This window comes from Trachymyrmex cornetzi, unplaced genomic scaffold (assembly GCF_001594075.2).
Source record: "Trachymyrmex cornetzi isolate Tcor2-1 unplaced genomic scaffold, Tcor1.1 scaffold1431, whole genome shotgun sequence".
Classification (NCBI taxonomy): domain Eukaryota; kingdom Metazoa; phylum Arthropoda; class Insecta; order Hymenoptera; family Formicidae; genus Trachymyrmex; species Trachymyrmex cornetzi.
The window spans coordinates 48,106-59,882 of NW_017296018.1; the positions used below are offsets into that span (position 1 = coordinate 48,106).

The 11,777-nt window shown below is 46.1% G+C and overlaps 1 protein-coding gene across 1 annotated transcript; it reads left to right on the forward strand.

Annotated features, from left to right (window-relative positions):
* The first annotated feature begins 9,164 nt into the window (after positions 1-9,164).
* Positions 9,165-9,971, forward strand: LOC108757451 (uncharacterized). Its single transcript, XM_018501864.1, has 2 exons — positions 9,165-9,659; positions 9,852-9,971. The coding sequence occupies exons 1-2, from the start codon at positions 9,165-9,167 to the stop codon at positions 9,969-9,971; spliced, it is 615 nt and encodes a 204-aa protein (XP_018357366.1).
* Positions 9,972-11,777: the final 1,806 nt, after the last annotated feature.

The window sequence follows — 11,777 nt, forward strand, 5'->3', positions numbered from 1 at the left end:
AACGGCCAGCGCAGGACATCCAGAGGGGTTTTAGTGGGTGCGAGTCCCACATAACCCCGGGATCTCCCCCGGGATCCCGGGGTATGCGTAGGCATTTCCCCTCCGTAATAAAAAAAAGATCCCTGAGAAACTTGGCGTTCTCAGTTTCTCAAGATCGTAGGTTTCGCTGCTGAGACAACTGGTTTTCTTGGATACCCGGTATAATCTGAATTTATTTCAAACGTGATTCTTTCTTACTTTTGGTCTCAAGAAACTTGACGTTCTCAAAAATTTCAAACTATATCTTCCGCTCATAACAACTGGGTTTCTTGAACACCCGGTATAATACGAATTTATTTCGAACGTTATCTTATTCTTTCTTATTTCTGATCTCAAGAAGCTTGACGTTTCCCGCTTCCTCCGTTTCGGGATTTAACTATTAGAGATCCGATTTTCGCCGTCACCCGGTATATAACTCGAGTTTATTTTTACCTCTTTTCCTCCGGTCTCGCTTCCCTTACGTTACCACGTCGTCGCGGTTCGTCCCTCTTTCTTTTACCGTAACGCCCACTATAGTACTCGGACACCCGGTATACCATCTTTGCTTATTGAACGTCAACTTCCCTTGAATTATTTATTTGGCAAAGATACGTTTTAGTTTGGCGATTTTCTTTCGCGCTTCTTCTCCGTGCCGTTTTCTATAACGTTAATTGCGCCGCTAGTTCTTTGAACAAAATAATCATAATATTATTCTAGCGCGCTATTAACGAAAATAATTCCCATTCGGGTTTGCTAATATATATTGCAAACTTATTATATAAACAAAATCTTATTTAAACTTAGTAACAAACATAATAATTCTGTCAAACATTAATTATGCAAAATAAACTCTTATCCGAATTTCATAACAAATGTAATATATTTCCTTTTCCAAGTAAACTCTTTATCGAAAATAAACTATTATTCGGACCTGCTTCCTATTCGGGTCCTCGCTATTTGTCGAGTCGGGCCATGAAGTCGGGATTTCGCTCCCGGCTTCATTGTTAGGTTAGGTTGTGACCGGACTAATGCCTCGTATATTAATGAATTCTAGTATTATAATTTAATTAATTAATTATTCATGCAGATCACTTATCGTGTCTTACCTTGGTCGCCACTCTGTTTATCCTTTGCCACAGAGAAGGTATTCCGGGTCGTCAGTTATCCCGCTTAGCTGGCCTGAAGGGTATGCAGAGCGCTGATTGGCTTCCTTCCTTCCTTCCTTCAATGTGATTGGTCGCTGAATGGTGAAGCTCGTGTCGTTGCGTGGTCTCACGTCGTCTCGTGGTTGTCTATAATTAATTACGGAACTGGTGTTCGTTGCAAATAATGAGAAGGCACGTTGGTGTAACAGAGATATATTTATTAAAGATGAAAAACACCAACAATTAATTATTAACGGCCTCTCATTCACACAGTTCTCATTCACGCGTATTTCGAATTAATCGACACTCTCGCTCTCACTCTCACTAATATATTTCACGTTGTCGCGTCGCGTCGCACTTCCGACGGAATGGCGGATTCCAATATGGCCGCTCTACGAGATGACGCGATGTTGCATCACCCGCTTAGCAACAACGGATTACAAGGTTATTCCTCTATTAATTCGCGTTTTCACGACGCGTGGCGTTAACGGGCAACGTACTACTGACGTTTTGTAAAGAACTACGGCGTATTTTTGTCGATTTCCCGTATTTTTCCTTGACTTTCGGAATTCGTCCGAAATTCGCGATATTTCGCGTTAATTCGCGGTATTTATTGCTTCGCGATGTTTATTTAACGTTAACGCGCTTTCCCGTCACGTATTACGTGTTTTTTCTCGGTATTAGCGGTTACGCAATTATTGAGTATGACCGGCACGACGCACGTCCGTCGTGTTCTGTGGTTTGACAGTGACTGACTTTCAATATGGCCGGCTTCACTGGCAAGATGGTCAGGAAGAAACGGTGTGTACCTTTTTCCGCAGTTGGTTCGGTGTTCCCGAATTTAGTTATTTTTATGGTAACACATTCAAACAGGCCTTACAATGTTTTAAATAATTTAAATAATTAGGAATTAACTTCCTGCACATAAAATGTTAATGGACTTTCGCTTTTTGTTTATAATTTATGCGAATAATTAAATATTTAGGTTGAATAATTTCGGCAACCAATCAGGTGTCAAGAATAATTTTCCTGTCGTCAAATAATTCTAAAATAATTCAATTAAGCTCCAAATAATTAGTTTTTTGTTAAATAATTCACCTTTTTGCCGAAATAATACAAGATAATAAATAATTTGCGAAATCTTGGTATGCGAGTATGTATGCACCCTAAATAATTCGTAGGTGTTGTGAATCGTACTTAAACGACTTTAAATAATTCCAAATAATTGTTAATAACTTTAAATAATTCTGGTTGGCCCAGAAATGGCTTGACTTGCCTCAAATAATTCTACAATATCAAATATAATCTTCGCGTACCAAGTTTAAGGTCCTTTATGGTGTTGTATGCACACCTTAATATAATCTTGCGTTAATTAGAACACTTTCTTGTAAATCTTTTAAATAATTCTAATGGACTCTAAATAATTAACTTATGATGCAAATAATTTGGAAGCGATGTGAAATAATTAATTAAGTGGGATTCTAACCCTTTTTATGAGTTTGAATAATTTTGACGTTCTGTCCTTGTCTCTTTACAGTAATAATTTTGTCTTCTCTCTCTAACTAAGAAGATGTGTTCCAATTAATTCAGGACTTGTGAAATAATTCTAAAATGAGTGAAATAATTCGGCTAACGTGCCTTTGTATCAAAATAATTAGAATATACGTGGTTTACTAACCTTTAACGTATAAAATCGCTCTTTGGCGTATGCTATTCATCTTTTTCCTTTTCAGGGTCTCCAAATCCATCTCAGGGTATCTTTTATGGGTAAGTATAAGTAAGTAATTTTTTGTATCTTTATTTATTTCTAGTTTAACATGCTCTCTTTGTAATTTATCTTTCTTTATTTCAGGTTAACGCACTGGATTGGTTTGGATCGCCTTTCAGCAACTTTGTTCTGTAGGATTTTCAGGTAGGTTGAATTTGTATCGAATAATTATAAAATATATGAAACTTTATTATGGCAGTATGTATATATGTATTAATTAATTGAAACGTATAAAATTTATTGCATAACGTTAATATATAAAATTAGAACATCCTTGTCTTTAATAGACTTTAATAATGGTAAAATAATATGAACTGAAATAATAACTTTTTTAAACTCTACATCCACCGTGTGTATTAATTTCCGGACCTTTTACATAATATAAGTATATAAAAAATAACATCTTTAGAAAAGTAATAATTATAATAATAATAAGTTCGCTTCCGCGTTTTTCCTCTCCGTCTAGGCATGGAGGTAAGTTCAGGTCTCCGGATTCTCCTGTTGTTGGCTGTATTCGGTGGCTGGTTCTTCGGATGTTGCTGGAAATGTTTTCCGTTCAGCTGCCGTGGGTGTCAGTTGTTTGTCTTCAACCTATAATTATTTTAGCCTTAGTTGTAATTATTTGGCTATTTCAGAAAATTAGCGGACGGTCGCAAGGTTAGGCTCCCCGCAAGAGGGGGAGGTCATTCATGATGGTTTCGGCTATCCTGGATCTATTGTGATATGACATCCCTACGGGTATAGCGACCCCGCGGCCCTGAGCTCTCGTAATTTCTTCCCTTGCACTCTGGAAGAGACCGAGCGTTCGATATCGCACCTGAATTCTTGGACGGCGAGTTGGGCCCTCTATAAAAGTCCCCCTGCCCCGTGGTTATGGTACGCGGCCACGGGTGAATGGATAATGGGTGAATCACCCAATAGCGACTATTTGGGGGAGTGCGCGTGTGCGCAATTAGTGCGGGTGTGTGCGACAATTTACTCGTGCGCGGATCGCATATGTGTTGGTGCGTGCGTGGTCTGCGTCGATTGGTTGGTGCGTGCAAGTGACGGCGTGTAGGTGAGCTCCCAATAGTTGGGAGTTTTGCTTTTGGTGTTCCCTACATCGTCACAGCGGAACAACAGGACGCCGATGGAGTCTGGAGACGAACCGGGGAGTTGGCCAGCGTGCCCCCTGGCCGTATTACTTCGCCGGTAAACCGAAAAACTATGGACATGGGTAACGATAAAGGAAAAAACCGGCGGGAGTTCGGATTCCCGTCACGGTTTCTTGGGGGTAGTGTCCCCGCTCCCGGGCGATCGACCTCCGCGGCTTCGGGCCCGGGGGGCTCCTGCGAGGGGCTGACCGCAGTGTTGCCGGCGGGCGCTGCGGTTAAAGATGCTACCGTCAGGATTGGAGGAGCGATAGGTAGTCAGGAGGCAAACTTAGGAGATTGCGTGCCCCCTATGTCAGTGGGAGTGGAGGAGTTGGTAACCATGACTCCTAAAAGGAAGGAGTTGCGTCTTTGCATCTACCGTCTGGAGACTGGTGAGATGGCTGCGGGTTCCTCTTCTGGGAACTCGGTGATACTGAGTTCATCGTTCAAGAGAAGAGAATTGAGAGCTAGAAGAGGACCACGTATCGTCGATGTTAAGAAATACCCTAAGGAGATGCGAATAAGAGTGGTTGGTGGAGAAACTGTAAATTCTCCCGTTGCCGAAAGTGTATCAACAAGCACGACGACCAAGGAAGGAATAATAAAGGACGTGGGTGTGGTGGATTTAACCCAACATCCTTCTAGTGACGATAGAATGGAAACGGATGGTTCCGATTCGCAGGTTGGAAGCTATTTGTTCGCTTCAACGACGGGAGAGGATCTTACGTCTTCGTTCGAAAAAATCCCTAAAAAGGGGAAGAAGAGGGGAAGAAAGCCAAAGGGGAGTAATGTTCCGGAATCCCACGCTTTGTTCAAACTCTCGTACAGAAGCGTGGACTTTGAGGATGAGTTGGACAGAAAGGATTTCTTCAGAATCAGGTAAAGCAGCGGACACAAACTGAAAAGAAGGAAGGGTCTTTGTGAAGGTGGAATGTAACCTGGACGACAGACTCTCTTCCCGTCAAAAGGATGCGGTTGAGGAGGTTGTGTATCTCTTTCCGCAGATGTTGCCTAAAACTATCATGGCTGAAACTCTGCGGGTACTTGAGATTGCAGGCGAAGCCGAAAAAAGAACCCAAACGATGAAGGGTGACCTGAGGCGACAAATAATAGTAGGCGTGAATGTGGCGGAAGTTGCTGTGCGATCACTGGTTTCAGACATTATGAAGTGCTCGGGACCAACGGACGAAGTGAAAGCAAACAACCTAGCCCTGGAAAGGGAGGTTGTGAAGCTTCGACGCGAGATGAACATTTTGAGACACGAAAAAATGACTCTGAGGGACCAAGTGGAATCTTTAAGACAAACGGTGCAAGACTTAAGGGACAAAGGTGATGGGCGTGATCGCGGGAGATATAATATCTCCTCATCCGACGAGGAGCCTCCGCGTGATTTCTCCTTGCCTCGACGCTCTCGCACGCGGGATGAGCGTTTAGTACGCCGTCGGGATTTAACGGCAGATGATACTCGAATACCGGAGGAGGGTGACCTTCCTCCGGTATATAGGCCGACTCTTGATGGCATTCGCAAAAGACTCGAAGACTGGCCGGCTCTGCCAACAAGAGTGGAAGCCGGTAAAATTATCGCGGACAAATCTCGTACTGAATCGCAAGGTTTGACGGAACCTCGAAAGGTCAGGCCGGATGTTGATACGACATGTGATATCGGATGTGTGACTAAAGGTGTTCAATACTCGGAACCTCTGAATCTGGAATATCCAGAAGACGGTGAAGCGTGGATAAGAGATTAGTCCAAAAGTGCGCGAAAGAAAGACAGGAAAAAGAGGAAAAAGTTAGAGAGAGTAACTCCTAGTGCTGGTGTCGTGACTACAGACGGGGGAATGGGCTCAGAGTTTGGGCCTCCTCCCTTGGCAAAGACTAGAAGGGCTGTTGCAAGCAAAACATTAGTGAGTAACATGTCAAAGCTCGGTGCGCGCGGTAGAGCTTTGACAAATTCCGTCAGTGCGTCTCGTCCTTCTAAGAAGAACTCGAGTGCTGTGCCACGACACTCAGCTGCAAAAGATGTTCGCTTTCGCGCTCCGAGGACGGCAGCTGTGTTAGTGAAGTGCAAGAAAACGGAGGATAAATCGGGTCCTTCGTACGCTGATGTGATGAAGTTGGCGAGAGGGAAGATCTCTCTGGAAGACTTGAATATCGCCGATACTCGCATTAGGAAGGCGCAGACAGGAGGACTGCTCATTGAGATCCCGGGCGGTGAAGAGGCTGGACCGAAGGCCGAGGCGCTAGTGGACAGACTCAAGGAGGTATTGGCCGGCAGTGAATACAAAGAGGTTAGTATAATTAGACCTGTAAGACGCGCGGAAATCAGACTAACCGATACAGATCAGTCTGTCTCGGCTGAAGTGGCCACAGCGGTGGCAAATTGCGGCCAAATTTCCCCGTCGGACGTTAGGATTGGACCTTTCAGGCCAGGACGCGGGGGATTGAATGCGGTGTCCTCTTCATTGCGCAAATAAAATTATAAGTGCTGGCCGGTTAAGACTAGGCTGGTCTTCAGCTAGAGTTGTACCTCTTGCTAAAAGAAGGCTACAGTGTTTCCGTTGCTACGCGGTAAGACACAGAGAGAGTCAATTGTCAAAGCCAGGTGAATCGATCCACCTGGTGTTTCAATTGTGGACGATGGGCATCGAACAACCGAATGTCGGCGCCCATCTAAGTGTCGGGTTTGCGCTTTGCGGGGCCTGGCTTATGGCCATCGGGCTGGTGCACCAGAATATACGCCCTACAATGGATGAAGACAAAGACCTAACAGTAATTCGCGAGAAAATGTAGTTGTTGCTTCTGTCGAGACCAATCGGGGGGGTCTCAGATAATATAGAAGGCTCAATGATGGAAATCTGTGATGGCTAAATTGGGCCAAATAAACGTCAACAGGTCGAGACCATCACAAGATCTGGTCGCAAAGGTGAGTGAGGGGCTGGACTTGGAGTTGGTTGCAATCTCGGAGCCCAGCCGTATCCCCGAAAACGGCCAATGGCTGGTCTCTACAGACAATTCGCCCTCTGCTGCTCTTACGTGGCAATGGGGCCACTCGGATGTACCATGCTCTCCTCGTTGAAGAGGAAGGAGATTCGCGGCGGTGGACTGGGGAAAAGTGATAGTTGTGTCGTGCTACTTTCCTCCAAGTCTCAGCGATGCTGAGTTTATGCGTGATCTTCGAGAATTAGAGGACAAACTATTAGATGTGACTGAACATTTCGTTGTAATCACGGGTGATTTTAATGCCCGTGCTCCTGCATGGGACCTAATAGGAGAGGGATGGATCTAATAGGAGAGGGAAACTGTTAATCGATTGGCTGGGACTTATAGACTTTCAGCTCATAAACACCCTTGAGGTGCATCGTGTGTAGATCTTACGTTGGCTTCTCCCTCAGCGGCAAGAAAGATTGTATCGTGGAATGTCGAAACAGAAGTGGAATCCCTCTCAGACCACAGGTATGTGAGTATGGAAGTGAGAAGAATGCTAACGGAACCCGCAACTGGGAAAACGGCCATTAAGGCCTTTCCCAGATGGATCACTAGCAAGATGGACTCGGATAAGATGGAAGCAGCAGCAATCTTTGTAGCTTGGAGTAGTAGTCATATGGCAGGAGAAGAGTATCTGACCAGACGCTTAGATCAAGCAATGCGGGACATCTCTGACGTATTGATGCCGAGAAGGGGATCTTCTAAGCGACCAACGATTTATTGGTGGAACCAAGAGATCGCTGAACTTCGCCATACATGCAACGGGTGCAGGAGGCGGTTGATGCGAGCGCGATCAAGAAGGGGATTCCCTCCTAATGAAATACAGGGGCTATGGGACGAGTTGCCTGAAACGAGACGTAATCTGAGAAAGGCCATTAACAAATCCAAGACTAAAATGTGGAAGGAACTTGTAGATGATTTAGATAGGGATCCCTGGGGAACTATGTATCGGACAGTACTCAAGAAACTATACTCGGGCGGCGCTTCTATAGTACAAGTCCTTCCCCCTGAGATTGTCGGTGAAATTGTCACAAATCTCCTTCCTACGGACTCTTCCCCGCAGAACACTGAGATGGAATTTGATTGGCAAGAAGATCTTTCAGTTACTTCCGTTGAAATTCTGAAAGCTGGAGAGAAAATAAATTCCGGAAAGGCCCCAGGCCCAGATGGTATTGCGGGGACATTAGTTAAAAATACTATGAACTACCTTGCCCCATCGTGGGCGAGATGCTTCACCGAGTGTTTCAGGGAGGGGCACTTTCCCCGCCAATGGAAGAGGGCCAGATTGGTGCTTCTCAAGAAACCCGACAAATCGGATCTCTCCCCGTCGTCGTACAGGCCTATATGCCTGTTGAGCGAGGTGGGGAAATTATTAGAGAGGGTAATCGTTAGTAGACTACAAATACATTTAGACGAATCTGACGGTATAGCGAGTGGCCAGTTCGGCTTTCGTAGATATCGATCGACAGTTGATGCGATGTGGAGTCTTAGAGAGCGAGTTGGAGACTGTATGCGAGATGGGGGGATGGCTGTTGCAGTATCTCTCGATATAGCAAATGCGTTTAATTCCCTTCCGTGGCCGGTGATCAAACACGCTTTGGAGGAGAAGGGGGTATCGGCACATCTCCGAGGTATCCTATATAATTATTTATCGGATCGTGGTTTATCTTATGTGGACAGATGGGATCGGCTAACGCATAGACAAATGTCGTGTGGGATTCCACAAGGATCGGTTCTCGGACCGACTCTGTGGAACATAGGATACGATTCCATTCTCAGACTGCAACTGTCGACCGGGTGCTCAGTCATCTGTTACGCGGACGATACGTTGATGGTTACCTGTGCTGTTAGTTAAGAGGAGGCACGAGTGAGAGCGGAACTTGGAGCTACTTTCGTAGTACGCTCCATTGAGAGATTAGGTCTCAAGGTATCGTTAGCTAAAACCAAAGCGGTAGCATTTATAGCAGATGATGTGCCGGGGGGTACTACAATTCGCATGGAGGGGAAACGGTCCTGATTGGGTCTACTGTGAAATACTTGGGTTTAACCCTTGATTTGCGGTGGACCTTCCGGGCTCACTTCCGCCTCCTTATGCCAAAGGCCTGGAGAATAGCGATGTCTCTAGCGCGTATCACGGCCAACATTGACGGCCTGGGCGAACGTAGACGTAGGATGTACGCGACTGTTGTTATGTCAGTACTTATGTACGGGGCCCCTATCTGGGCGCAAACAGTTGCTGATGACAGACGCATACTGACCGATGTGCGTAAGCTGCGGCAGCTAGCATTAAGGATGATCCGGGGATACCGCACTGTTTCACATGAAGCGGCTGCTGTACTATCGGGAATTGTTCCCTTCGATTTGGCGGCGGATCGATTAAGATCATATCTCAAAAGAAGAGAGATCATCGCGCGGGACGATGTGATAGTCCCGAACGTGAGCGCGATGCTAATAGAGGTTCAGCGTCGTAAAGCGATTTCTAAGTGGAGTGAACGTCTGGCTGAACTGCCACCGAGTGGTCCTGGATCGATGGTTCGTCGCGCGCTTGTCGATCATCTGGACGAGTGGATAGGGAGGACGCATGGAGCACTCACGTACCGAATCACTCAGGTAATAACAGGAGAGTGGCACCCAGTTGGACACGGCTCAATTGGACACGAGCCACTCACAGCGCTTGAGACTACAAAGTTCCTAAGCACCGGTCGCTGTGATTGGTGGTGTCCAATCGAGACGTGGTCAATCGGGATCACCCCTAACAGGACATGGTGTCTTTGAATCTTATTTGTATAAAATCAACCGCAGGGCATCTCCAATATGCCTCTTCTGCCGGGCTACAACGGATACTGCGGAGCATACCCTTCTGTTCTGTCCATCTTGGGTAGAGCAGAGGGAGGAGCTACTGCGTATAATTGGGGTGAATAGAACTTACGGAGCGGTGGTGAGGGCCGTTATGCGTTCTCGAGAAGCGTGGGATATATTCGCAGATTTCTGCGAAGTGGTAATGCGTAGAAAAGAGGAGGACGAACGGTCCCGCGAACGCGGACTTGTTCTGTTATCGGGGGCGGATGCTCCTCCTCCTCCTCCCATTGCAGATTCTGATGAGGAATCATAGTTGATCGGCTGGCAAGTGCGCAGACGCTTGTGTGATGCATGTGTTGGGGCAACCCGATGTTATACTAGATTGTGGTTCCGGGCTGTCCCCCATAGGGGAAAACTCCCCCTTTTTACGTACCCCTTTTACAGGTTACTGCGGTAATACGTAAAAAGGGGAGAGTTTTTAGTCGGTAGGCGGCCGCTTCGGTGTATCCGTAAGGATTACGGAGCGGTTGAATCCGGCACTCCCAGAGGTACGGGCCTCTGGGGGTCTTCCCGCGCCCGAGAGTTGGGTCTGACCGGTTAGGTCCCCTTCGGGGATATATCAATGGATGAATCGATGAGTACAAGAAGGAACTCAGATGATCCACCGGAGAAAAAGGTCGGTAAAGATATTACGAAATCGCCATCTGGGAGGAGGATCACTAAGGGCTCATCTTATCAAACAACCGGCCTCTACGCTGGACGGGCGGAGGCCGTGAGACAGTTGAACGAAGAAAAGGATAAAAGCCTTCAACTGGAGAGAAATGCTCACCTTAGAAAGCTTGGCATGACTGAACTTCTCAGTAAAACTAAAATAGATTTGGAGAAAATTAAGGATAATATGGAGGACGATGCGAGTGAGGACCTGGGGAACAAAGTTAGTGAATGCCTCATGGAAGTTATTCGCATTGCACGTACCTCAAAAAATCTAAAAGGAACATACCAGAGATACCTTAAACAAGCTGCGGCGACTACAATGGGTTATATAGAAATATTGAAGGATAGAGCCGTTAAAAATCAGAAGGGTACAAACGATGAGGAAATTCGAACTCTAAGGAAGAAGATTACAGCTCTCAAGACAAAGTTGGAGAGTGAGATTGAAAAGGAGAGGAAGAAAGCGCTGGAAGTGGAGATCAAGGTGGAGGCGTATCTTCAAGAACTGACCAAATTCAGGAGGGAACAAGCGCAGAAAAGAGTAGATAAACACGTTCTTTCTTCCCCTTCCCCTCTAGGCAGAACAATACGGGGGATAAGGAGAACAAATTCCGTGCTACGAGGACAAGTACCCGCATAGAGGAAAGAGCCTCAGCTTCGGACACGGGTATGGAGGTGGATGAAGTCCGGGATGATGAGCCAAAGGAGAAAGCAATTTTCCCACCTCCAGAACAATGGCCTCCCGCGATCAGACCAGCGATACAGAGAAAGTGTAGAATCCTCGAGAATAAGCCGGTAATGGGTCTCAAATACCGTTTAGTTCAGAAGCCCACTCCGAAGAATACGGAGAAAAGGAAAAAGAAAAAGAGAAGGAACGTGGAAAGACCCCAAGAGGACCTAACGGGTGCGAGAGCGAAGATGATTCGCGAGATTGTCGAGATTGTCAGACAGGAGCTAAAAGTGTCCCAGGAGATAAGGGACGCTGGGCCGTCCGACAAACGGAAAGTACGGTCACAGATACCTGCTAGGGAGGATGAGCGGACGGATGCGACTCGTAAGCGCTCAGCTCAGAGAAACGTAAAGGCCAAGGAGAAAACTTGGGCTCAAGTAGCAGGTCGTAGACAACGAAGAGACCAAAGACAACAACAACAGCTAAAAGCTGCCCCTCCGAGCTAGCGGAAGCTAACGATCAACGTAAGAAGCCCTACCCCTATCCCT

Coding starts and splice junctions, on each gene's coding strand:
- LOC108757451 (XM_018501864.1), top strand. CDS start 9,165: ATGTCTCTAGCGCGTATCACGGCCAACATTGACGGCCTGGGCGAACGT. Junction 9,660..9,851: donor TCACGTACCGAATCACTCAG/GTAATAACAGGA, acceptor AATCAACCGCAG/GGCATCTCCAATATGCCTCT.